The sequence below is a fragment of the Neoarius graeffei genome, chromosome 18 (assembly GCF_027579695.1).
Source record: "Neoarius graeffei isolate fNeoGra1 chromosome 18, fNeoGra1.pri, whole genome shotgun sequence".
Classification (NCBI taxonomy): Eukaryota; Metazoa; Chordata; class Actinopteri; order Siluriformes; family Ariidae; genus Neoarius; species Neoarius graeffei.
In genome coordinates this window covers 33,571,617-33,598,927 of record NC_083586.1, presented here as the reverse complement: position 1 = coordinate 33,598,927, position 27,311 = coordinate 33,571,617, and the positions used below count along the sequence as shown (strand labels likewise).

The 27,311-nt window shown below is 43.9% G+C and overlaps 1 protein-coding gene across 2 annotated transcripts in view; it reads right to left on the bottom strand.

Moving 5' to 3' along the window:
• si:ch211-91p5.3 (uncharacterized) overlaps window positions 1-27,111 on the bottom strand; it is a 39,615-nt gene extending 12,504 nt beyond the window's left edge. Inside the window, exons 1-12 of one of the 2 annotated variants that reach the window (XM_060898719.1) lie at window positions 26,778-27,111; window positions 11,690-11,821; window positions 10,832-10,957; window positions 10,512-10,664; window positions 10,173-10,334; window positions 8,048-8,222; window positions 2,346-2,453; window positions 1,976-2,158; window positions 1,483-1,620; window positions 1,251-1,391; window positions 894-1,130; window positions 570-734 (exon numbers count right to left, since the gene is read on the bottom strand). In XM_060898719.1, coding sequence (XP_060754702.1) covers window positions 570-734; window positions 894-1,130; window positions 1,251-1,391; window positions 1,483-1,620; window positions 1,976-2,158; window positions 2,346-2,453; window positions 8,048-8,222; window positions 10,173-10,334; window positions 10,512-10,664; window positions 10,832-10,957; window positions 11,690-11,821; window positions 26,778-26,981 — 1,924 coding nt within the window. In that variant the 5' untranslated portion in view covers window positions 26,982-27,111. The remainder of the gene's footprint in view (window positions 1-569; window positions 735-893; window positions 1,131-1,250; window positions 1,392-1,482; window positions 1,621-1,975; window positions 2,159-2,345; window positions 2,454-8,047; window positions 8,223-10,172; window positions 10,335-10,511; window positions 10,665-10,831; window positions 10,958-11,689; window positions 11,822-26,777) is intronic. The other variant, XM_060898720.1, reaches the window with a different exon arrangement.
• Window positions 27,112-27,311: the final 200 nt, after the last annotated feature.

Below are 27,311 nucleotides of genomic sequence, written 5' to 3'. Positions count from 1 at the left end.
CACAGACATGGGGAGAACATGCAAACTCCGCACAGAAAGGCCCTCGCCGGCCACTGGGCTCAAACCCAGGACCTTCTTGCTGTGAGGCGACAGTGCTAACCACTACACCACCGTGCTGCCCTGAAGTCCTTTCAGAAATATGTTTTGGCATAATCTTGCCACATAAACAATGCAGAAATCTTTCTTTTCTAGTAGCATTAGCTACCTAATATGATTTCGAGTTTGAAAAGAGTTTGCTAGCATGTCAGGTGGAGTTTCACTGACTAGCTAGCTTAATGTTAAACCACCATGATGGCACAGCATGTGTTCATTTTGTGAATTCACATTTCTGTCTTTGTTAACGGCATTAGGTTTTGTAAGCGCTGTGGCAATAATAAAACAATGCATTGACAGAAAATATACTTTTAATACTTAAGTATTTTTAAAAGCAAGTACTTTGGTACTTTAACTTAAGTAAAATTTGACTGTACAACTTTCACTTGCATCGCAGTAACACTTGACCAGTGGTATCTGTACTTTGACTTAAGAAATGAAATTGGGCACTTTGTCCACCTCTGACTTCTGGGTACCTGTAGAATCCCTTCCGGAGGCTTGGCTGGGCATCTCTGGAGGACTGGAGTCCAGGGTTTTCATCTCCTGACAGTCAACAACATTGACTGTGTCTGCTGTAGGTAGATCCTGGACCACAGCGACACTGTTCTTTGCTTGAAGGCTATCATTCTTGCTAATTACTTCTGTATATTTGATAATGATCAAACAACTTTATTACAAAAAGGCACAGAAAAACAAACATACTGTATATTTACGATATAATGCCATGTTGAATTTATAGCACTTTAACATTCACTGAAGTGTTACAATTCGAGACATTACATCAATAAATTCAAACTCACTGTGTGAACTGTCTTCACTGGTAGTGGGACGCTCAGTTTCTTGACTGATGCATACTTTTTTTCTTAAAAAATCATACTCAGGTTGCTTCAGACCAAGAGCATCTACACGTTCCTTCAGAAATCCTATCCAGTTGTCACCAGCATTGGCCAGAGACCTGCAGTTAATGATCCCTGACAAATTTTGCACGGCAATCTTAGCTGCCTGATGTTCAGCCTGTTTCTTCTTTGAGGAGCCATCTAAAGGGTTTTCATAAACCAAGCATGGAGCATCAGTGATGGATACCAAAGCGAGCTGTAAGAGGTAGTCCAATCAAACAATTCTATGATGGTTAACAATGTAGACAGCTTCTGAACTACCTTTGTCGTAAAAAGTGAAAGAGCCACTGAGCTGGAGTTTGCATAAGGTCTTATCATCTTGGTGAACTGGGAGTTCCAATGGTGATGGGAAATTACACCTCTTAAAATTCTCCAGGACTGTTGTCTTAAAAGTATTACCTGCTACAAGGGGAAGAACAAGACTAGAGGAAGACCAAGCCCTTGATTAAATCCATTTAACCATGACAGTCACATTATTATTATTGGCACCGACCTTTAGGAGGAGTCAGGCCAAACTGACTGGCTAGTTTCCTGTAAGCTGATTCAGTGGCTTCCTCATTTTGAGCACACCAATCAGACGTTACTTGTTGGTTGTCAAGGAACACAGTCACAACACCATAATGGACAGTGCCTGAAATGGAAAGATCAAAAAGTACATTTTCTATGTTTAAAGTGAAACATGTAAAGCATCATTAAAAACAATGCCTCTGTCATTTCAACATGTACAAAATTGCCAGTTTATTACTACTTTACAGCTAGCTTTATTTATTTATTTTTATTTAAAATCAAGAACCCTTCCCAGAAAGGGGCATTTTGAAATTACTTTATAAACTAGCAGTTCCCTGTGTTGTGACAGCATTATGTTTTGTTAAAAAGAAAAGAAACGAGAAAAAAATCATTGTCTGTGTAAAATGTCCTCGGGTGTATTTTTGTAAGACAGTGGATTATCAGTATTGAATTCAAAAAAGCTCGGGAAAATATTTTACTTGAGGATGATGTAGATGAGGATACTGATGAAGTGGTTTCAGTTGTCTCTTCTTTCCATTCAGGGTGGGAGTGCATATATGTCAGGGCTATCTTAGCAACCTCTTGGTGGGCAGTTCTTTTATTATTACACACCTCCAAACCTCTAAATGTACGTCCATTCACTTTCACAATACCCCTGTAACCTGAATAGACAATAATTTGAATTAGAACAAAGATCCATTAGTGTATTCGACAGAAAAATGTGGACTGTATTACAATTTGTAATGACTTTCTAAACACATCGAATGCACAATTGCAAATCTGCAGTAAAGAATTATTAGATCATGGATTAAAATCCATCACTTATAACAGAATTAATGGTTTGGTTACCACTCGCTTCACATTCCTCTGTAAATTCAGGATCTGGCATGTTCCTTCTTCGAGCCTCTTCAAACACATGATTCTTGAATTTAAGTACATCACAACTGAACACTTGGTCTGTGGGTTAAATTCAATTCAATATATACAGTATAAGAATAAAGATACAAGGTGTTTACCCTTATAATTTACACGATATATACATTTTTTGCGCTATCAATTCTCAAGATGATTACTTACAAATTACGTTTAGCCAAATCAATGATTCTTATTATATTTTTTGGATCTACCGGTACGTATATTTTAAAGTACAACACAATCTTGCTGTGTGAGAGACAAAGTGTGCGATTTCATTTTTCTATACTTTGTCAATAATGTTGATCACATTACACGTACTATGGCATTTAAACAGTATAATTAATACAGAGCAGGAGGATGGCCAATCCAATCATGCAGAACAATGTTAGCGGATGTACTTATTAATAAAGAGCGTGAGCAGCTGTGAGTTATGATCAAAAAAAGCTAGCAGAGATCAATGTCTTATTTCTGGAAGGAAGGTGATTGTATGATTGGTTGAGAGTGAGCAACCATAGCTCTGGGAACATTTATTTATTTATTTATTTATTTATTTTGAGGATAACCCCTTGAGATGTGGCATCTCATTTTCAAGGGGGTCCTAATAACAATACAAAAAAGAAAAAAAAAACAGATTTTAAAACATAAAAACATACATCTTATTCCCATATCCAAAGTTTCAAAATTCAACTTGAATCGTGAGGAAATTGTAGTCTAACATGAGCGAGTAAGACCAAAGTAAGCACGTATGTCACTGCTGAGCAGAATGCAGAACAGAAGTACAGTGCCCTCCACAATTTTTGGCACCCCTTGCAAAGGTTAGTAAAAAGGGTGAGAAAAAAATCCACCTTTTGGTGAAGTCGCTTCATCTCACACTGAAAAAATCAGAAAAATCCAACCTTTAATTGAAACAAATTTATTTAAAGAAAACAAATCTCTCATCAAGAAATAAGTATTTTCAACAAAAACACATGTGCCACTATTTCTGTCTAAGATGAAGATAGCGTGACCAACTATGTCTGTCTAAGATGGCGGCACGTCCAGACGCAGCGGCCCAGTGCTCCTCACGTTTTGGCAGCTACTTTGTTTTTTCTTGTGTTTTTCTTGCGGGGGTGTGTAATTATGTGTTTATAGTACAGCAGAGCTGAGCTGTTTTCAGTTTTGAACAGAATAGGGAAGAGAGGGGGGCTACAGGTGAAGCTAAAAGCTAACCCTCACAAACCGGCAGTCCCAAGTCTTTTTCTCACTAATTCCCGGTCGTTAAACAACAAAGTGGACGAGCTACGACTGCGGATCATGTCACACAGTCTGAACCACTGTATGATGATAATTACGGAGACTTGGCTTGACCAAAACATCCCGGACGCTGCTACTGAGTTAGCAGGCCACGCTATCTTCAGAGCAGACAGGACTGTTCACTCCGGTAAGAGTAGAAGAAGAGGACTTTGTATTTATTTAAACAGCTGGTGCACAAACGCTACAGTTAAAGACATGTACTGCTCGCGGCCGGACATAGAGTATCTAATGCTGCTGTGTAGACCTTTTTACTTGCTGAGGGAGTTTACATTGGCTGTCATAACAGCTGTGTATGTGCCACCTCAAGCTAATGCTAGGCTAGCTATGGAGAAGTTATACCACTCCATTAGCCAGCATCTGTCAGCACAACCAGACAGTATTGTTATAGTGGCAGGAGATTTTAATCATGCCAAATTGAGGTCAGTTCTGCCCAAAATCCACAAGTATGTAAACTTCCCCACAAGAGAAAAGAATGTTGTAGATCAAGGTCTACTGCAACATATCAGATGCTTTCAAGCCAGCCCTCTGCCACACCTGGGACTCTCAGATCATCTCTCCCTGTCTCTGATTCCATCATACAAACCACTCAGCTGCAGACAGAAACCATCCACAAAAACAGTCAAAGTATGGACTAAGAAAGCCACCTCAGCCCTGCAGGACTGTTTTGAAGATACAGACTGGGGAGTTTTTGCTGAGGAGGCAGACCTGGAGAGACACACAACCGCTGTCCTCTCGTATATTAACTTCTGTGCTGAGAATGTGACTGAGACAAAAACTGTTAGAGTGTTCCCCAATCATAAACCGTGGCTCAACAGTAAGGTGCAAGCCCTGCTCAAAACAAGTGACTCTGTGTTTAAATCTGGGGAACTGCAGGCCTACAAAACAGCACGGAGAAACCTGAAGAGGGGTATCAGAGAGGCCAAGCGCAGGTACAAGCAGCGCATAGAGGAACACTAACAGCAATAACTCCAAAGGTATGTGGCAGGGGATAAAAACTCTGGCTACAAGGACGGCAACATATTCACAAACCCCACGGACCGCACTCTGCCGGACACACTGAACTGCTTCTTTTCTCACTTTGATCGACGAAACAGGGAGGCCAACATCCACCCAGCACTACCAGGGAAGGATGACCCCATACAGCTGCATCAACATCAGGTCAGATCCACCCTGCGGAGAGTCAACACAAGGAAACCAGCCAGTCCAGATGGAGTCACTGGCAGGATCCTCAGAGACTGAGCAGACCAGCTAGCAGAGGTATTTACAACCATCTTCAACTTATCACTACAACAGTCCACAGTCCCCACTTGCTTGAAATCAGTTACCATCATCCCAATACCGAAGAAAAGTACAGTGAACTGCGTCAATGACTATCGTCCAGTTGCCCTGACCCCCATCATCACTAAATGTTTCAAGAGACTCATCCTCTCCCACATTAAAACGGCCATCCCTGCTGACCTCGGCCAACATCAGTACGCTTATAGAGCGAACAGGTCGACAGAGGATGCAATAATCACAGCTCTCCACACAGCTCTCACACACTTGGATCAAAAAAACACCTACATGAGAATGCTGTTCATGGATTTTAGCTTCATCTTTAATACAGTTATTCCCTACAGGCTACTTCAAAAACCTGGGCTTAGGCAGTTCACTGTATACTTGGATATTGGATTTCCTAAGTAACAGACCACAGAATGTCAGGATTGGACTTTACACATCGTCCACTCTCATCTTGAACACAGGTACACCACAGGGGTGTGTCCTCAGCCCCCTCCTCTACTCCCTCTTCACCCATGACTGTTCCCCCATCTACACCAGTAACACCACTGTCAAATTTGCTGACGATACCATGATAGTGGGAATTATAACTAACAAAAACAAAGCCTACAGGGAGGAGGTTCAGCACTTGACAAAATGGTGTTCAAACAATAACCTGGACTTAAACATTTCAAAAACTAAGGAAATGATAGTGGACTTTAGGAGATCGAGGCGCACCGAACACTCTGCCCTCTGCATACACGGTGAGGAGGTGGAGAGGGTGGAGACCTTCAAGTTCCTCGGCATCCACATCTCAGCTGATCTCACCTGGGCCATTAACATCTCCCACCAGGTGGGAAAAGCACAACAGAGGCTTTACTTCCTTAGGAAATTAAAGCAAGCTTGCCTCCCTCGCCACCTGCTGATCAACTTTTATCAATCTGTACTAGACAGCCTCCTGACCTACTGTTGTATGGTGTGGTTTTCCAGCTGCACCGCGGACAACAGGAAGGACCTGCAGCGGGTGGTGAGGGCAGCAGAGCGCATAATTGATACATCACTACCTCCCCTCAAAGACATTTACACTGACCGACTACAAAAGAAGGCCATCTGTATTTTAAAGGACCATACCCACCCTGGACATCATCTGTTCTCCCTACTGCCCTCTGGAAGGAGATACAGACTCATCAGAGCTGCAACAAACAGACTAAAAAACAGTTTTTACCCTCAAGCTGTTGCATACGCAACCCCACCTCCCCTGCCCCAACTCCACCAGTGAGAGGCAACAAACACCCTATCCCAAGGAAAATGCCTATTTATTGCTTTTATGTCTATTAATTGTGTTTCTTTTTGTGTTATTTGTTCTTGTGTGTCTATTTTGCATTTTGCACTGCCAGTACCAAGAGCTGTTAAACTGTGTTTCGTTGTTTCTAAAACAGTGACAAAGTTCTAAAGTTCTAAGTTCTATTATTGGCACCCCTGCATTGAATACTTTGTACACCCTCCCTTTGCCAGTAAAACAGCACTGAGTCTTCTCCTATAACATTTTATAAGGTTGGAGATACAAAGCAGGGAATCTGAAACCATTCCTCTTTACACAATCTCTCCAGATCATCCAGGGTCTGAGACCCTCTCTTGTGCTCTCTCCTCTACAGCTCACCCACAGGTTTTCATTGGGGTTCAAGCCAGGGGACTGAGATGGCCATGGCAGAAGTTTGATTCAGTTTTAGTTTCCTGGCAGAGGCAGCCAGATTTTGATTTAAAATGTCCCAGTATTTCATGGAGTCCATGATGCCATGCAACCTAAAAAGGTTTCCAGGGCCTTTGGAGGAAAAACAGCCCCAAAACATCACAGAACTTCCACCATATTGTACAGTTGGGATTGGGTTCTTTTCATTACAGCCATCCTTCTTTGAGCCATCCCACCTTGAGTGTTTATTGCCAAAAAGCTCCATTTTTGTTTCATCAGACCAGAGAACACGATTCCAGTCAAAGTTGTAGTAGCGTTTCACAAACTTCAGGTACTTACGTTTGTGGGTAACTGACAGAAAAGGCTTTTTTTTCCTGGCATAGCTTCCAAATAATCTGTTGGTATGGAGGTGGAGTCTGATGGTGGTTTTGGAGATTTGGAAACCCCAACATTTTATTTTTCTTGTAATTCACCAACAGTGATCCTTGGAGTTTTTTTGGGTTTTTTTTTTTTTGGTTTTGTTTTTTTGACCTCTCTTACCCTCCTCACTGTACATGGGGTCAAATAAACTTTGGTCGTCTTCCAGTCAACTGTGTAACAGTTCCAGTTGGTGTCCACATTTTTATTATTGCCCTAACTGTAGAAATTGACATTTTCAGGCAAGTTGCTATTCTTTTAGAACAATTCTCTGACTTCTGAAGGTAAACACACTTCTCCCTCATTTGGTTGGTGTGTTCTCTTATCTTTCCCATGTTGATGGATGACTAAGGGAATTTGGTTTCTGTGTCACCTCATATTTGTTCCCCAGTTAATCAGGAAGTCATGGATTACAGCTTGAAAGTTCCTCCACACTCCAATCAACTCAAACATGTACAATTTAAATGGGAAACATGCTTCAGTTACATTGTGTTCATTATCATTTCCGGGGTGCCAATAATAGTGGCATGTGTTTTTGTTGAAAATAATTATTTCTTCACGAGGGATTTGTTTTTCCTCTGAATAAATTTATCCCAATTAAAGGTTGGATTTTTCTCATTTTTTTCAGTGTGAGATGAAGCAACTTCACTAAAAGGTGGATTTTTTCTAACCCTTTTCACTAATTTTTACAAGGGGGTGCCAATAATTATGGAGGGCACTGTACACTTGCACACTGCTAGCAAATCACAACAGCTCACACTCTGTTAAAAAGCATACACACGAACACTTTTCCACATGTTCATGCTCTCCATTAATGATCTTGTTTAAATGCTCCCCAGAACTTAACTAGTTACAGTGTTTTTGACATGCCTTTTCCTTGGATCAATTAAAGATGAGAAAAGATATATACTGTCCATGTAGGTATAAGTTTAATCTGTTTCTATGTCTTTAATTCTATCTTCATTCATCTTTCACTCACCGGGTACATCACTTTCCAGCCGGTCCACCCTGTTGCTCAGTTTGTTGATATCCTGTTCATGCTTGTTCACCTTCTCTTGTATTTCCTTCAGCCGGTTTACTTGAGGGCCTAAGTTCTCCAGCAAATCTTTGTTTTGGTCCAGGAAATTTTTCATGCCCTGCATCTCTTCCTGAAGCTAACATGGACATAAAAACAGACCAGCTATTTTTTCAGCGCTTGGATTAAAGATTCAAAGCTGCAACGGTGATGCTATTTTTTATATTTTATTTTGCTGTTTTTGACCAAACTGGCTTACCATTACATTACAGAGAGAGAGATGGCCTATCGATTTCATAAAATCGGTGAAATTTAGTTACCTCTGAAATTTGGTCACTGTGATATGATTATTTCTGCAATATCTCACAAAATATCAGGCCATTCTGTGGCTGGGAAGTTATTTAATTAGTGGGAACTCCTGAGCAAATAATGAAATCACTCGCTTTGCGCAGTCAAGCAGACAGAGGAAGTCTGTATACGCATGTGCAGGTTTACCTTTGACCGTGCACTGACAGTTACATCATTCTGTCACTAAATGAACAGCTGATCACACCGAGGTGCTCACTGACCGCCGATATTTATTAGTTTGGTCCTGCGTTTCCTTTCCTTCGCAACATCACATCTTTTCTTCTTGCTTTCCATTACTGTAGTCGGTCTTTCACATTTCATTCGCACACTCACGTCCAAAAATAGCAGAGAATTTAGGGCCACATGGCCCTAAATTCATTAATTGTTCTATTTTTAAAAACCTAATAAAATTGGAAGTCTGTGATTTCAATTGAGTAGCTTTTGGTCCACTAAACTAAAATAATTGGGTGTCAGGGAAAATTATTTTTGTGACCTACAGCTGAAAAATTTGAAAGGCAGTCTACCTTTAATCAAAACCATACCTAAAGTTTATTCAGTCTAAAGTGATGTTATAAACTTATTTATATAAACTTATAAAACACTCGTGTATAGACATAAGTGTTTTACTGGGAAATACACCACTTGTATTTTTCATATAAGCTACATCTGGGATATGGAGAACCAAAACTGTGACAAATCTCAATATCATTCCAATTATTTGGTATCGACTACAAATAGTCTGCTCATGCGCAGTTACTCCGCACGTTTGTATTTTGAGTTCTATGAGATATAAATAAAAGTGACTGCATCTGATTTCTTTGTTATCGTTTGAGTCATCACGCAAACTTGAAAATCAGTAGTTCAAAAAAAAAAAGTATGGATGATAAAACATTTATTGAATTTGGGTCTCACAAAATATCATGAGTTGTTAGTGTCTGTCTTCAGCATCGGCAAATGATTGCTTGCTCACCACTAACAAATCACGATATTTTATTCAACCTCGTCCAACAATTGCTTAATGTGTCACTTGTGAAGAAATCGATGAATTGTTTTGATAAATTTGGGTACGTTTTGTTTGTTAATGTGTCTATATAATAAAAAGAAAATCACACGTTGGCTTGAAGATATGAAGTTTATCTTCTCGTGTTGAAAAACTTGTGGTATTTTTCATACAAAATACATTGAGGATCTGAGTGACATATTTTCTGATATTTCACTCCGATGATGTCACTCTCAGTGTTTTCCTGCTAACTTGATGCGTGTTGTCAAAATGATGAATCGGTTCAAAATTAAAATTATTTTCATTAACTTGCATATTTTTTGTGGATGTGTCCGTATAATATAAAGAACATCACACGGTTGTGGGAAGATATGAAATTTATCTTCTCATGCTGAAAATATTTTCACTCATTCGCTTCATGAAAATGTTCAGCACTCAAAGATAAACTTCATATCTTTGCACAATAGATAGATAGATAGATAGATAGATAGATAGATAGATAGATAGATAGATAGATAGATAGATAGATAGATAGATAAAACTTTATTGATCCCTTTGGGAGGGTTCCCTCAGGGAAATTAAAAACCTGATAATATCAGGTTTTTAATTTACATAACCATGTAATAGCCTCTGTGTGTGTGTGTGTGTGTGTGTGTGTGTGTGTGTGTGCATATATAAAAGATATGCATCAAGTATTGACACATCAATGATCAGATGTACTATAAAAGGAATCTGTCTTACTTTAAGCTCTGTGTCTTGATCTTCTTCAAAGCATTGGGCCAGTAACTCAATCTTCTCTTTCAGGGCTGCTTGTTCTCTGTCTAGAAGCTTCAGTCTGGATTCCTTGCTGTCTGCTGTACTTTTGGAAACCTGTCCACTACACTTCTCCAAAATGCTGCTAAACTTTAGGAGACAAAACAAACAACTTTGAACAACTTTTCTAATTTTTTGGGGTAATTTTATTCAAGTCACCTTCTGGACCCTCAGAGAAATAAAAAGTGAAATCTATTTTCTCAAATCTACTCACAGAACCTTAATATGTAAAATAATTATTGCTGTGTTGTCTTAAATAGCTGATACCTCCTCTATATTTTTTGATACGTCTTTTAGTCCCGGTGCATGCTTCTCAAGAACCTTAGCCAGCTCCCGAACATTATTTATACAGTCATCCATCTCCTTTTTGCTTAACGTGAAGTCAGGAGAATGCATCAGTTTGTTTCTCACAGTGATGACCTTCATGATGAACAGAAAAATGAAAATAAGCATGGCATCCCATTTGGCTTAAAATTTATACTTATAATATCAGAGATATCAGTTTTGTCTGTGCATATACAGGCAAAAACACAAACATTAAAATGAAAAAAGGAATACATGTGACCTGAACATTTCAATAATTTTACCTGGATTAGGTACTTGCCCTCTGTAAAGGCTTTAAAGTGCTTGCACTGAGTCATGAAGTTCAGGATGGCAGAAATGTCAAACTGATCAAAACTGTGATGATCTTTTGTTCCACGTATCATATAAGCCTGAGGAAAAAATCCAGATTAGCCGACATAAAATCAATGCAAAGCGTCCCATATAGGAACTCACCACCCTGAAACCCATTTTATCTGTATGTGTGTGTCTGTATATATACGTATCGATCAGTCATAACATTATAACCACTGACAGGTGAAGTGAATAACATTGATTATCTCATTACAACGGCACCTGTCAAGTGGTGGGATATATTAAGCAGCAAGAGAACAGTCAGTTCTTGAAGTTGACGTGTTGGAAGCAGGAAAAATGGGTGAGCATAAGGATCTGAGTGACTTTGACAAGGGCCAAATTGTGATGGCGAGATGACGGAGTCTGAGTATCTCCAAAATGGCACATCTTGTGGGGTGTTCCTGGTATGCAGTGGTTAGTACCAACCAAAAGTGGTCCAAGGAAGGACAACCGGTGAACCGGCGACAGGGTCATGGGTGTCGAAGGCTCATTGATTCACATGGGGCACGAAGGCTAGCCCATATGATCCAATCCCACAGAAGCGCTACTGTAGCACAAACTGCTGAAAAAGCTAATGCTGACACCTTTCTGTTTTAGCCAGCATTAACCTTTTTCAGCAGTTTGCACTACAGTAGCTCTTCTGTGGGATTTTCTATAATCACCTGTGTATTTATACTAAAGATTAATACGCAAGTGGTCTCAGGGTGGATTATTCCTTTAATATGATCTCACTTGAGGAATGTGTGTTATGTGTGCTGCTCAGAACTCACCTTGGCCACTTCCCATTTGTCTGTAGGCCATAGCTGTGGCTGGCAGTTTTTCCAATGTATGTCATTATGCTTGTTATTATGATTATTCAAGATCGCATCTTTCCACTTCTCACACTTCTCACAAATTGGAAACTGTGGAGAGTCATGTTTATTTGAGAAACACAATTTCACAGACATACACCTGTCCTTCCAAAGATTATACTCTCATACTACGTGAACACAAAAGGTCTTTAAATTGGTTCTCAGTTATGGGATAAGAACATACACCATTACAGTACTGGTGTATGTTCCTGGACAATAATAATAATAATGGACAACTGGTAGTTGTCCATTATTATTATTGACTATTTGCTACAACAGACCTATTTTGGAAAAGCCATACAGTACTTCATGTAATTTCTAGTGTATCCATGGATACACTAGATATGGATAGTCTATAATGAACAACTGCTCCAACATTGCGTTGATGTAAACCTAAACAGGGTCAGTGTAATGTAGAACTAATGGGTAACACACTTTGGCTTAAGGAGCACGTACCATATTAGGAGTTAATTAAGGTCTGGTTACTTGTTTAATAAGCACTTGTAAAAGGTAGGCCTACAGAATTTTAGTGATCACTAATCACATTTATACCCTGTCCACACTAGGGATTTTGTACCGATACGAAACTACTTTTGTACCGCAACACCTGTCCACACTAGCAACTATACCGGTACTGTAGCGGTATAACTGTATCGGTACGAAACCCACAAATGTATGGGTTTCGTACCGGTACAGTATTGGTACTGTAGCGCTTGGCTGTAGTGTGGACAGATGAATGCTGTGTTCACATATATACCGGTACGATAGTGGTATAACTGTATCGATAGAAAGTATACCGGTACAGTTTAGTGCATCTGTCCACACTAGCGAGAAATGTTTGCGGTTTTCTTTCACGGTAGTTGAAATGCGCGTGCGCGAAATGTTTCCGTGGTTACCGAGTAACTTCCTTCCGAGAATATGGCAGATGAAACAACGTGTGTGTGCTTTTTGTTGTCAATGTACAGTCTGTATTTCTGGTGGTCATTTATTCAGTCGAATCGTATAAAACGCGCGAGGCAGTTGAGAAAGAAACAAAGAAAACGAATCTCCGTTCTTCACTATTTTATTCAGCGAAGACATCGATTGAGGTGTGTGACTTTGCGCATTATATTTGTATCGATACAGAGCCGCTTCATCTGTCCACACTACAGTGAAGCGCTACAGTACCGATACTGTACCGGTACGAAACCCATACATTTGTGGGTTTCGTACCGATACAGTTATACCGCTATAGTACCGGTATAGTTGCTAGTGTGGACAGGTGTTGCGGTATGAAAGTAGTTTCGTATCGGTACAAAATCCCTAGTGTGGACAGGGTAGAAGCGGCTCTGTATCGATACAAATATAATGCGCATGCGCAATGAACCATTCCTACTTCTTCCGGTTTATTCATACAATACAATACGCACGCACTTTCCAGCTGTAAAATGGCTCAAAACAACCGTGGAGCTACATGGACCAAAACCAAAGTTATGTGTTTGTTGGAGCTTTGGGGAGACGAGCGATGCCAGGAACAGTTGAGGGGTACACGGCGAAATATCGACGTGTACGGACAACTGTCGAGTGATCTCCGCCGCTTCATGGGCGAAGATGCGGCCGGTCGCACTCCGGAGCAGTGCCGATCGAAAATAAAAGTGTTGATAGGCGTTTATCACAAAGCAAAGAATCACAACAATAGGTCTGGGGCTGGACGTAGTAAGTTTCCATATTATGATATAATGGATCGGGTTTCACAAGATGGGCCCTCGACATCACCGGCATTCTCTCTAGATACAAGCGATACGGCCGATTCCACTGCCGATTCCACTGGCAGTTCGCAGAACGAGGGAAGCGCTCCCACTGTGAGTCAGCCGACCGAGGAGGAGGAGGGCGATGAGGATGATGGCGTCGATGCTGCATCAAATGATACATGTAAGCAGATACATAACATTACACATTACATTATATATTTATAGTTTTAACTATACTCTCATATATATATATATATATATATATATATATATATATATATATATATATAATGCACATATTCAATGTTATATCCTGTTTAACTAATTTTTGTTCAACAGTATCTGTGGATGGAAGAATTACCTCGACTCCCAGAAGAGGTACAAAGAGATCATTGGAAAGTTTTTCAGGTATAATATATGTATGTATATATTTGTTGATATTTTTAAAACTTAATTTGTCCTGTCCTTTTCCTATACTCAAAGGAATATATATATATATATATATATATATATATATATATATATATATATATATATATATATATATATATATATTTTATACACACACTATTATTTATGTTTTACTATAATTATTTCATTTAAGATGATGAGAACTCCAGCCAACCTGATGTAAATGTGCCAAGACCCGTAGAGGTTGAAAATAATACAGCAGGTAAATTGTATAGAGTAAGCCAAAATATATAGAAATTTAAACCACACAACTTCTTTCAATTACATTACATGCAATATGGTTCAATTTTTGTATTACAGAAGCCACAACAAGTGTCGGCCTATCAGAAAAACAAAAAAAAGCATCAGGTAAGCACAATATAAATCAAATGATCATCAATATTCAGTTCAAATATGATTTGGATTCTAATAATAATATCAGGCAGCACGGTGGTGTAGTGGTTAGCGCTGTCGCCTCACAGCAAGAAGATCCTGAGTTCGAGCCCCGTGGCCGGCGAGGGCCTTTCTGTGTGGAGTTTGCATGTTCTCCCCGTGTCCGCGTGGGTTTCCTCCGGGTGCTCCGGTTTCCCCCACAGTCCAAAGACATGCAGGTTAGGTTAACTGGTGACTCTAAATTGACCGTAGGTGTGAATGTGAGTATGAATGGTTGTCTGTGTCTATGTGTCAGCCCTGTGATGACCTGGCGACTTGTCCAGGGTGTACCCCGCCTTTCGCCCGTAGTCAGCTGGGATAGGCTCCAGCTTGCCTGCGACCCTGTAGAACAGGATAAAGCGGCTAGAGATAATGAGATGAGATGAGATAATATCATGATAAACCCAAGAAGTCTAATGGTTATGAATGTTTAATATATCTTAGGACTCATTGATTTGCTCTGGGACTCATTACTTTTAGCCTGAGTGAGTCCTGGGACTCATTCAATTCACTTTCTAAAAACATCTCTGTATATATATACACAGGTAAAAAGTCATTCTCGGTGAGAGGGGAGCGCAAGAAGAATGATATGAGTATTATACTGAACCAGCTTTCAGAAATGGAGGAGAAGAGCACAAAAGCTCTCATCGACTTGCATGAGAAACAAACAAAGATGGAGCTCGAGGCCGAGGAAAGACGTAGGGCAAGTGAACAGGCATTTCTCATGCAAATGCAGATGTTCACCAACTTATGTAACCCCTACCAAGATAGAAGTAACCAGCAGGGACCTTCCTCCTTGAATCGTATGCAGCCTCCAGCTCCATCCACATCATGGCAACCATCAACTCCATCCACGTCATGGCAACCATCAACTCCATCCACGTCATGGCAACAACCTACCACTCCATCCACATCATGGCAACAGCAAACACCATCCACATCCAGTTTTTCATACCATGAAACAGGTATCATTCTGAATGATCCCCACCGGTTTTTAAAGCCGTCTACAACCTCACGAAATTCTTCTTCGGAAGGAAATTTAACATGTAATGGCATCAGATGTTTCACAACCATTTTACAAAAATTATTTGTTATTTTACATGCTGTTGAACGTCCAGTTCCAAATAACTGTCCTAGCGTCCGATATTCAATATTCATGGCCAATCTCCATAAAGCTATCAATACGCGTTTATGTGTCGGTATTGGTTCACGAAACCGTGTTCGCTGTTTCTTTATATATGGTTCCAAAACATCACAGATATAATCGAATGTTTGCTTTGACATTCGTACATTTTCTAACCAGTCTACTTTCCCATGAATGTACCACGTTGTACCAGAGATCCGCATGTCGTCGTTTCACCCATATCTGTCGATTACTCATCCGAGTCCGGAGCACGTGCGATGTCAAAGTCACACACCTCAATCAATGTCTTCGCTGAATAAAATAGTGAAGAATCATTACTGTCTCTGTGTTTGGTCCACCAGCTGCACGATGGCACAGAGGAAGGTGCTCCAGGGGGTCATAAAGGACACCCAGAAAATAGTAGGCTGCCCTCTCCCTCCATTGGAAGAACTACACAGTTCCCGCTACCTCAGGAAAGCTCAACACATTCTGCAAGATTCATCACATCCGGGTCATAAACTGTTTGAACTGTTGCCATCAGGTAGACGATACAGAACACTTAAAACAAGGACAAACAGACTGAGAAACAGCTTCTTCCCAGTAGCTGTCAGTACACTGAATGCTGCAAGCATCTAGATGTTTTGTATCGCATGGTTCCATCCATCCATCAATTATCTGTAGCCGCTTATCCTGTTCTACAGGGTCGCAGGCAAGCTGGAGCCTATCCCAGCTGACTATGGGCGAGAGGCGGGGTACATCCTGGACAAGTCGCCAGGTCATCGCAGAGAATCATTCACATTCACACCTACGGCCAATTTAGAGCCACCAGTTAACCTAACCTGCATGTCTTTGGACTGTAGGGGAAACCGGAGCACCCGGAGGAAACCCGGGCAGACACAGGGAGAACATGCAAACTCCACACAGAAAGGCCCTCGCCGGCCACGGGGCTCGAACCCGGACCTTCTTGCTGTGAGACGACACTGCTAACCACTTGTGGCAGTGGGGGTGTGGTCAAGCGCCGGTCTGTGACAGGAGGGCAGAGTCAGGGAAGGTAAGTGGCAGAATCACTACACCTGACGGCAATTAACCTGTGTTTGTGTGTCTCCCCAGTGACCGCGCCCTATTTAAGGAGAGAGAGCGAGAGCAGAGGGAGCTCTCGCCACAACCAGATGACTGAAATGTGTGTGCGTGTGTGGCTGAGAGAGAAAGATATTTCCACTGAAAAGTGAAAATAAAAGAGTTTTGCGAACTCAATCTCTGTCCTGCCGTCCTCTGTACTCCACCCACACCTAGTGAACTTTACAGTGGTGCCGAAACCTGGGAGTCAGAGTGGAGCACCAGCTGATCAGCCCCATGGAGTCCTCCCCGTTCGCCGACCTGGTTCACGCCCTCGCCACGGCCCAGCAAAGCCAGCACCAGGCGCTCGTCACCCTCTGGAAGGAACAGGAGCGACGCTTCGAAGCCCTGGTGCTTGCCCAGCAGGAAGACCGCGAGGCGTTCCGGCACCTCCTCACGTCGGCGGGGTCCACCAGCGCTCCGGCCGCGGGCCCGTCTCCCCTCACCGTTACCAAGATGGGTCCGCAGGACGACCCCGAGGCTTTCATCACGCTATTCGAACAAGTCGCAGAAGCCTCGGGGTGGCCGATGGAGCAGCGCGCGGCGTGCCTTCTGCCCCTCCTAACGGGAGAGGCGCAGCTGGCCGCGCTACAGCTCCCCGCCGACCGCCGGCTGGCCTACGCGGACCTCCACCGGGCTGTCCTCCAGCGCGTGGGGCGCACACCAGAGCAACAGCGCCAGCGCTTCCGCGCTTTGCGCTTGGAGGAAGTTGGCCGGCCGTTCGCGTTTGGCCAGCAGCTCCGGGACGCCTGCTGGCGGTGGTTGAGGTCCGACAACCGTGACGCCGAGGGGATCATCGACCAGGTGGTGCTGGAACAATTCGTCGCTCGCTTACCAGCAGGAACCGCGGAGTGGGTACGGTGCCACCGCCCGGCGTCGCTGGATCAGGCAGTCGAGCTGGCAGAGGATCATTTGGCAGCTGTTCCGGCGGCAGGACAGCAGATGGCGTCTTCTCTTCTCTCCTCTTCTCTCTCTCTCTCTCCCCCTCCTTCTGTGTCCCATCCTCGCCCCATTCCCCCACCGCGGAGACGGGGGCCGGCGCCACCCCAGCCGGCCCGCCGCACCCGCGGTGCCCTCCCGTTTCTCCCTTCTGTGTCTGTCTCTCCCCCACCTCAGGTGAGTAAGCCCCAGAACACCGGTGCAGAGGGAAAGCCCGGGCCGGTTTGCTGGTGCTGCGGGGAGCCGGGCCATCTTCAACAGCAGTGCACGGCAATGGAAGTGGGCGCGGTGGTTCAGATCCCCGACGCGCCAGAGGCCGCCCTCGATCGGGCCGGAGCGTATCACATACCGGTGAGTATCCAAGGGGCTACATATCAGGCGTTGGTGGATTCTGGTTGTAATCAGACCTCAATTCACCAAAGCCTGGTTCAAAACGAGGCATTGGGGGGAGCACAGGGGGTGAAGGTGTTGTGTGTGCACGGGGATGTTCACCGCTACCCTTTGGTGTCAGTCCACATTTTTTTCAGAGGGGAAAAAGCCATAGTGAAGGCAGCGGTTAATCCTCGCCTTACCCACTCTTTAATTTTGGGGACTGATTGGCCGGGATTTCGGGATTTAATGACACATTTAGTGAAGAGTGGGTCCTGCCATTTAACAGGGGGAGGTCCCGGAGTCGCTTTGGCGGGAGCAGCTGTCACAGAGCCGTCTACGTCATCTCCGCGTCAGAGTGAGGAGCCGCCGGCTCCTCCTCTCTCTATTGGGGAATCCCTCGCAGATTTCCCATTAGAACAGTCGCGAGACGAGACTCTGAGGCATGCGTTTGACCAAGTGAGAGTAATCGATGGTCAAACGCTCCCGCCGAACGCCACCCTGTCCTTCCCTTACTTCGCGATTATGAAGGATAGGTTATACGTGACGCAGGACACTCAAACTAAAGAGTGAGTCATGCAGCTTTTAATTCCGAAGAGCCGCCGGGAATTGGTATTCCAGGCGGCTCACTTTAATCCCATGGCTGGACACTTAGGGCAGGACAAAACACTAGCCTGAATAATGACCCGGTTCTATTGGCCAGGGATTCACGGCGATGTCCGTAGGTGGTGTACAGAGTGCCGCGAATGCAAGTTAGTAAATCCAGCGGCCATTCCAAAAGCGCCTTTGCGCCCTCTGCCGTTAATCGAGACCCCGTTCGAAAGAATTGGGATGGATCTCGTCGGGCCATTAGATCGGTCAACACGAGGGTACCGCTTTATATTAGTTCTAGTGGACTATGCAACGCGATACCCGGAAGCAGTGCCTCTTCGCAATATCTCAGCACACAGTATTGCGGAGGCACTCTTCCGCGTTATCTCCCGAGTTGGAATCCCAAAAGAGATTCTGACTGACCAAGGCACCTCGTTTATGTCATGTACACTGAACGAACTGTATGGGTTATTGGGTATTAAGCCGATCTGCACCAGCGTGTATCACCCACAAACGGACGGTTTAGTTGAACGGTTCAACCGCACCCTCAAGAACATAATTAAAAAATTCGTAAGTGAGGACGCACGTAATTGGGATAGATGGCTCGAACCCTTGCTCTTTGCAGTGCGAGAGGTCCCCCAAGCCTCCACGGGGTTCTCCCCGTTTGAATTGTTATACGGGCGTAAGCCGCGCGGCATCCTAGATGTGCTGCGGGAAAATTGGGAGGAGGGACCTTCACCAAGTAAAAACGAGATCCAATACATTATGGACCTGCGTGCAAAACTCCACGCACTCACGCACCTAACTCAGGAGAATTTGCAAGCCCGCCTGTACGACAAGAGTACGCGCCTTAGGGAGTTCGCACCAGGAGAGAAAGTACTCGTACTGTTGCCCACATCGAGCTCCAAATTAGTTGCCAAGTGGCAAGGGCCCTTTGAGGTCACACAGCGAGTCGGGGACGTTGACTATGAGGTGAGGCGAACGGATAGGGGTGGGGCACTTCAGATTTACCACCTCAACCTACTCAAACTCTGGAACGAGGAGGTCCCCGTGGCATTGGTGTCGGTGGTTCCAGAGAAGGCAGAGCTGGGCCGGAGGTGCAAAAGGGAACATTGGCATCGTGTACCTCTCCGGTCCCCTGTGGAGACCACCTCTCCCCGACCCAACTCGTGGAGGTTGCCCAGTTGCAGACCGAGTTTTCGGACGTGTTCTCGCCCCTGCCCGGCTGCACCAACCTCATAGAGCACCACATTGAGACACCCCCGGGGGTGGTAGTGCGTAGCCGCCCTTACAGGTTACCCAAGCACAAGAAAAAAGTGGTTCGGGAAGAACTCGAGGCCATGCTCGAAATGGGCATTGTCGAGGAGTCCCACAGTGACTGGAGCAGCCCGGTGGTCTTGGTACCCAAGGCCGACAGGTCAGTCCGGTTCTGTGTGGACTATAGAAAAGTCAACGCGGTGTCTAAATTCGATGCGTACCCAATGCCTCGGATTGATGAGTTGCTCGATCGGCTAGGCACGGCTCGTTTTTACTCTATGCTGGATTTAACAAAGGGTTATTGGCAGATCCCCTTGACTCCATTATCCCGGGAAAAAAACGGCCTTTTCCACACCGTTCGGCTTGCACCAATTCGTCACACTTCCGTTTGGGCTGTTTGGGGCGCCTGCTACGTTTCAGCGGCTGATGGACAGGGTCCTCCGCCCCCACGCCACCTATGTGGCCGCATACCTTGACGATATCATCATTTATAGTAATGACTGGCAGCGGCACTTACAACACCTGAGGGCCGTCCTTAGGTCGCTGAGGCGAGCGGGTCTCACAGCCAACACAAAGAAGTGTGCGATTGGGCGGGTGGAAGTACGGTATCTGGGCTTCCACTTGGGCAACGGGGAGGTGCGTCCCCAAATTAACAAGACAGCAGCAATTGCGGCCTGCCCGCGGCCCAAGACCAAAAAGGGGGTGAGACAGTTCCTGGGGCTGGCTGGCTACTATCGTAGGTTTATACCTAATTATTCGGACGTCACCAGCCCGCTGACTGATCTCACTAAAAAGGGGGCACCAGATCCGGTCCAGTGGACGGAGCAATGCCAGCGGGCTTTCTCTGAAGTAAAGGCTGTACTGTGTGGGGGGCCACTATTACTGACTTTTCTCTCCCTTTTATGTTGCAGACCGATGCGTAAGTGAGCTGGAGGGGGAGGACCGCCCTGTCCTGTACATTAGCAGGAAGTTGTCAGTGCGTGAGGGGCGCTACAGCACTATCGAGAAAGAGTGTCTGGTGATCAAGTGGGCGGTCCTCGCCCTCCTCTACTACCTGCTGGGGCGCCCTTTCACCCTCTGTTCGGACCACGCGCCCCTCCAGTGGCTCCACCGCATGAAGGATGCCAACGCGTGGATCACCCATTGGTATCTGGCACTCCAACCCTTCAATTTTAAGGTGGTCCACAGGCCAGGGGTGCAGATGGTTGTGGCGGACTTCCTCTCCCGTCAAGGGGGGGGGGGGGGGGGGGGAGTCGGCTGCAGGCCGGACAGCCGCCCGGCCTGAGTCGGGCGGTGGGGGTATGTGGCAGCGGGGGCGTGGTCAAGCGCCGGTCTGTGACAGGAGGGCGGAGTCAGGGAAGGTAAGTGGCAGAATCACTACACCTGACGGCAATTAACCTGTGTTTGTGTGTCTCCCCAGTGACCGCGCCCTATTTAAGGAGAGAGAGCGAGAGCAGAGGGAGCTCTCTCCACAACCAGATGACTGGAATGTGTGTGCATGTGTGGCTGAGAGAGAAAGATATTTCCACTGAAAAGTGAAAATAAAAGAGTTTTGCAAACTCAGTCTCTGTCCTGCCATCCTCTGTACTCCACCCACACCTAGTGAACTTTACACCACTACACCACATTATTTTTATATTTTGTATATATTTTATAACTTTTCCCCTTTTATGTTGCACCGATTAAGGTCTGCACTTTAATTTAATTGTACATGTTATAATGACAATAAAGGTTTCTTCTTCTGGGACTAAAACATGCTTTCTACAAGTCAGTTTGTGTCTCATATTCTGTAAATCACTGAGCACAAATTAAATCACCTAACCTTCTTTCTATAAAGTAAAAAATAATAATGCATTAAGATAAAAGGAAATCTATTCATTATGTGTACAGCGCCCTCCACAATTATTGGCACCCCTGGTTAAGATGTGTTAAAAGCCTTGAAATAAATTCAATTTTTATTGCAGAAGCATAATCTCACACTGAAAATTGTAGACAAATGTATCCCTTAACTCAAGTGAATTTAAAAAAAAATCCCTGACTAAGAAATAATTATTTTTCATAAAATTACCTGTTCCACAATTATTGGCACCCATAATTCCTAGAAAATAAATGTAATTGAAGAATTTCTGTCATTTCTACTGTAGTTTATAAAGTTGATCAGAGTATCTAGGAGCCTTTAATTCGTAATTCATCACATCCTCTTTCCCTGGGGTATAAATATGATGTGACACAGAGGCCTATTTCTCTTATCCACTCTTCAACATGGGAAAGACAAGAGAACACACCATTCAAGTAAGGCAGATGTGTGTTGACCTTCATAAGTCAGGCAATGGCTACAAGAAAATAGCCACTCGCCTACACCTGCCCATATCTACAGCCAGAGGAATCAAGAAGTTTAAAACAACTGGAACAGTGGCAAACAAGCCTGGACGAGGATGCAAGTTTATCTTGCCACCACACACAGTGAGGAGGATGGTAAGAGAAGTAAAAAGTTCTCCAAAGCTCACTGTTAGAGAATTGCATCAAAGAGTAGCATCTTGGGGTCACAAAGTCTCCATAACAACCATCAGGCGCTATCTACATGCCATCAAGCTGTTTGGGAGGCATCCACAGAAAAAGCTTTTTCTCACTTACAAGCATAAATGTAAACGTCTGGAGTTCACTAAGCAGTACTGGGACTTCAACTGGGACTGTGTGTTTTGGTCAGATGAGACCAAGAGAGAGCTTTTTGGCAACAAACACTCTAATACATCGCAAAAGATGAGTATGCGGAAAAGCACCTCATGCCCACTGTGAAGTATGGGGGAGGATCGGTGATGCTGTGGGCCTGTTTCTCTTCCAAAGGCCCCGGGAACCTTGTTAGGGTGCATGGCATCATGAACTCTTTGAAATACCAGGACATTTTAAATCAAAATCTGGTGGCCTCTGCCCGAAAGCTGAAGACGGGTCGTCACTGGGTCTTTCAGCAAGATAATGACCCTAAACATGTGGCCAAATCTACACAAAAATGGTTCACCAGACACAAACTCAAGCTCCTCCCATGGCCATCTCAGTCCCCAGACCTCAACCCAATTGAAAACCTGTGGGGTGAGCTGAAGAGGAGAGTGCATAGGAGAGGACCCAGGACTCTGGATGATTTAGAGAGATTGTGCAAAGAGGAATGGTCGAATATCCCTCTCTCTCTCTCTGTATTCTCCCATCTTGTGAAATGTTACAGGAGAACATTAAGTGCTGTCTTGTTGGCAAAATGGAGTTGTACAAAGTATTAACATCAGGGGTGCGAATAATTGTGGCACACATGATTTCATGTAAAAGAATTATTTCTTAATGTGGGACTTTTTTCCCACTGAATAAATGCATATTTTTTAATAAATTAATTTTAAAAAATAATATAGGACAACAATGCAAAAAAAAGAGAAAAATCCAACCTTTAATTCAACAAATTAAATCCAATTAATAATTTATAATTAATAATTTAATCCAACAAATTAAAGGTTGGATTTTTCTCTTTTTTGGGGGGTATAGCAGCGAAGCTGCAGAACCCCATTGTGTTTCTATGTATTCTTATTATTGTTCAACTTTCTTCCGTGATGGAAGTCTATGGCAACCTATAGAACCGTATGGTAAAAAGTTGTGAAATTTTGCACACACATTGGGGACAGCACCCTGATTAATTTGACCAAGTTTCATGTATGCAAGTTAAGCGGTCTAGTGCCACCAATGGATCAAATTTGGAGTTGTGTCCATGAGTGTAACTTTTGAGCTGTATGCCCGATTTTCAAAAATCAGGTACCGTTGGAATCCTTGGGGCAAGCCGAGTTCAACGCACCCTATGACGTCATTTTCCGCCATATTGGATTTTCCGCCATTTTGGATTTTGTTGAAAGTGAAACAAAAATTTCAGCGGTCGCAAATTTAGCCCGCTTGTCATTAAAATTGGAACACATGGTCTTCGGGCCATTCCCCACAAAACTAACTTACAGCCGTTTAGAAATTCCAAAGCGTTTGCCTGCCACAGCCAAACGAAAACGGCGGCGAGGCCGCCAAACAGGAAGTGAGGTCATATCTCAGGAACGGTTTGACGTTCCAAGTTCAAACTTGGTACAGACTCTTGACCCCATCCTGAGGGCACTCATGAAATATGGTGACCTTTGACCTCTGGGGGGGCACTATAATTTTAACATTATGTTATAAGACCATATTTTATAGGTCACACAGGTCACACATTTTCTAATGAAATTGGTAACAGCTGATCTTCAGACCAATCCTCACAAAAGGTACTAATTGTCACAGTGTCGATTTTTTTTTAAAGCATTTACCCAAAAGCTCCCAGGCAGGAGATAATCTCTGTGAATCTTTGGTTGTTTGTCATGTAACATGCAGTCAGTGTTGCATCTGAAGACCATTGCGGACGCTGCCATTTCTGCTAGACCCCCACATTGCTGCTTGCAGCTACACTATATTGCCAAAAGTATTTGCTCACCTGCCTTGACTCACATATGAGCTTAAGTGACATCCCATTCCTAATCCATAGGGTTCAATATGGCGTCGGTCCACCCTTTGCAGCTAGAACAGCTTCAACTCTTCTGGGAAGGCTGTCCACAAGGTTTAGGAGTGTGTTTATGGGAATTTTTGACCATTCTTCCAGAAGCGCATTTGTAAGGTCACACACTGATGTTGGACGAGAAGGCCTGGCTCTCAGTCTCCGCTCTAATTCATCCCAAAGGTGTTCTATCGGGTTGAGGTCAGGACTCTGTGCAGGCCAGTCAAGTTGATCCACACCAGACTCTGTCATCCATGTCTTTATGGACCTTGCTTTGTGCACGGGTGCACAGTCATATTGGAAGAGGAAGGGGCCAGCTCCAAACTGTAAAAACAGTCTGCATGCCTAGGTGCTTGATTTTATACACCTGTGGCCATGGAAGTGATTGGAACACTGATTCCGATAATTTGGATGGGTGAGCAAATACTTTTGGCAATATAGTGTATATTTTGAAGGTGAAATTAGAGTCAGGTGTTTTCAGTCAATGTGATGACAATCAGGTGTGAATGGGTGCTCTGTTTTATTTAAAGAACAGGGATCTATCAAGGGCGGCACAGTGGTGTAGTGGTTAGCGCTGTCGCCTCACAGCAAGAAGGTCCGGGTTCGAGCCCCGTGGCCGGCGAGGGCCTTTCTGTGCGGAGTTTGCATGTTCTCCCCGTGTCCGTGTGGGTTTCCTCCGGGTGCTCCGGTTTCCCCCACAGTCCAAAGACATGCAGGTTAGGTTAACTGGTGACTCTAAATTGACCGTAGGTGTGAATGTGAGTGTGAATGGTTGTCTGTGTCTATGTGTCAGCCCTGTGATGACCTGGCGACTTGTCCAGGATGTACCCTGCCTTTCGCCCATAGTCAGCTGGGATAGGCTCCAGCTTGCCTGCGACCCTGTAGAACAGGATAAAGCGGCTACAGATAATGAGATGAGATGAGGGATCTATCAAAGTCTGATCTTCACAACACATGTTTGTGGAAGTGTATCATGGCACAAACAAAGGAGATTTCTGAGGCCCTCAGAGAAAGTGTTGTTGATGCTCATCAGGCTGGAAAAGGTTACAAAACCATCTCTAATTTGCATTATTGTCCTATATTATTTTTTAAAATTAATTTATTAGAAACCTAAGAACGAGGGGTGCCAATAATTGTGGAGGGCGCTGTACTATCTATAGATTTTTATTTATTTATATATGTATTTATTTTACATACAACTGCTGCTGTGTTATATTTTAACCCATCAGGCCCTTATGAATAATCTAGGGCGTAATTTTGGGTAGGGACGCTAGGGACGCGTCCCTACCAATATTCAGCCGCTACTGTGTAATCACGATCAATAAAACCGATGTCCTAACCTGAGCAATGATTATATGGCACACAAAGGGTTAAATGTATGACACTGCTAATAATCCCCCCTCTAACGTCGATATTATTCTCTGATTAGCTACCTGTTTCTCACTAACTTACATGGTTGGCTATCCCAGCTGTCACTCCATCTGCTGTAAAAGCAGCACACTTCCCACAGCAGCCGTGACTACCCGCCCATCAACCCCCCGTATCTCACACGTACACACCTGACCGACCCCACGCACCCCCCACTCTCCGTCAGCCTACAAATTGAGCTGGACTTCGATGCCCATGCATGCTTGCCCTACGACTCGCATGCTGACTTGAGTATCATGGATGATGGCCCCCCTCCCAAGAAACGAGACATTCGTTCATTCTGCTTCTAAGTCAAGAATGTAAGTGCAGGGTTTCCGTCGAGCTTTAAAAACTCAACAAAATCCTTTTGATGTATGGAAACCCTTCATAAAAGTATTGCTGCGGCTCCTTAGGCAGGTTTAGCAACGTGACCGGCCGCATCAGAGCTAGGCTACTGCATAGCTGCAGAGAAAAGGAATGCTGGAGCAATGTAACTTGGTGTTAGATAGTATCCTCGATGAATGAATGTTAAATTTATAGACCTAATGGTTTTACAGAATGTAAGTAGTCAGATGTAGGCTACTGCAGGGCCATGCAGATGTGCGACTTGCATTTCAGAATCAACAGCGTGACAGCCGCAGAGTCTGCTGCGTTCACCGTTTTACAGAGACCTCTTTGGACTACTACTAGGCTAGGCTAGATACAACAAATCCATGGTCCTTTACTGCCACCTACAGACGAATATTGGTAACTGCAGCATGAACATGAAGTCACAAGCACATCTGCAGTGAACACACGTTACGAACACAAACAGGCAACAAAAAGACAAACAAATGGGGGGGGGGGTATACTACAAATGCAATACTAATGTAATCATAATCATGCTATAATAGGCAATCACTAAATTATATATCCAAATATCATTTTAACTCTGCCTTGGATCACTTTTGTGTCCCCACCAATGTCAAAATCAAAGTTACTTCCTTATGAATAATAACTAATACACTGCAAATTATTGCTTTAGATCTGATTCCTTCTACTGTGGTTTACCTTTTTTGGTCTTGGTGGGCATTTTTGGAGACTACATTCGGATGCACAAATTTCGTTCTTTAACTTTTGCCGAAGAGACCGGTGATATTTTTCGGTTTCGTTTTCCACAAACTCCCGAATGTGGCTCCTCAGTATGTGCAGACTCTCAGCCGCCTGAAGCCAGTGTTTGTAATTTTCGTCACTGAAGCGCTTGTAGGAATCCATTAATCCCACAAATCACAGCTAAGAGTTTATTATCCCACTTGTTTATTATTCCGCCTGCTGTTATTGCTGATACAGTTTGGTGGTAGAATTGACCCGATGATTTCCAACAGAAACATGTCACGCCTATGGTTGCCGGATATTCAGTCTTTTCCACAGGGTCCAATCACTGATCTTTACGTAAAATGGCTAGAGAGCTCATTGGCCAATCAGAGTGACGGGATCTGTCCGCCATATTACCACGCACATCGGATCGGTATGGTCATGTTTCTGCCGAGGAAGGCAAGGCAAGTTTATTTATATAGCGCATTTCATACACAGTGGCAGTTCAAT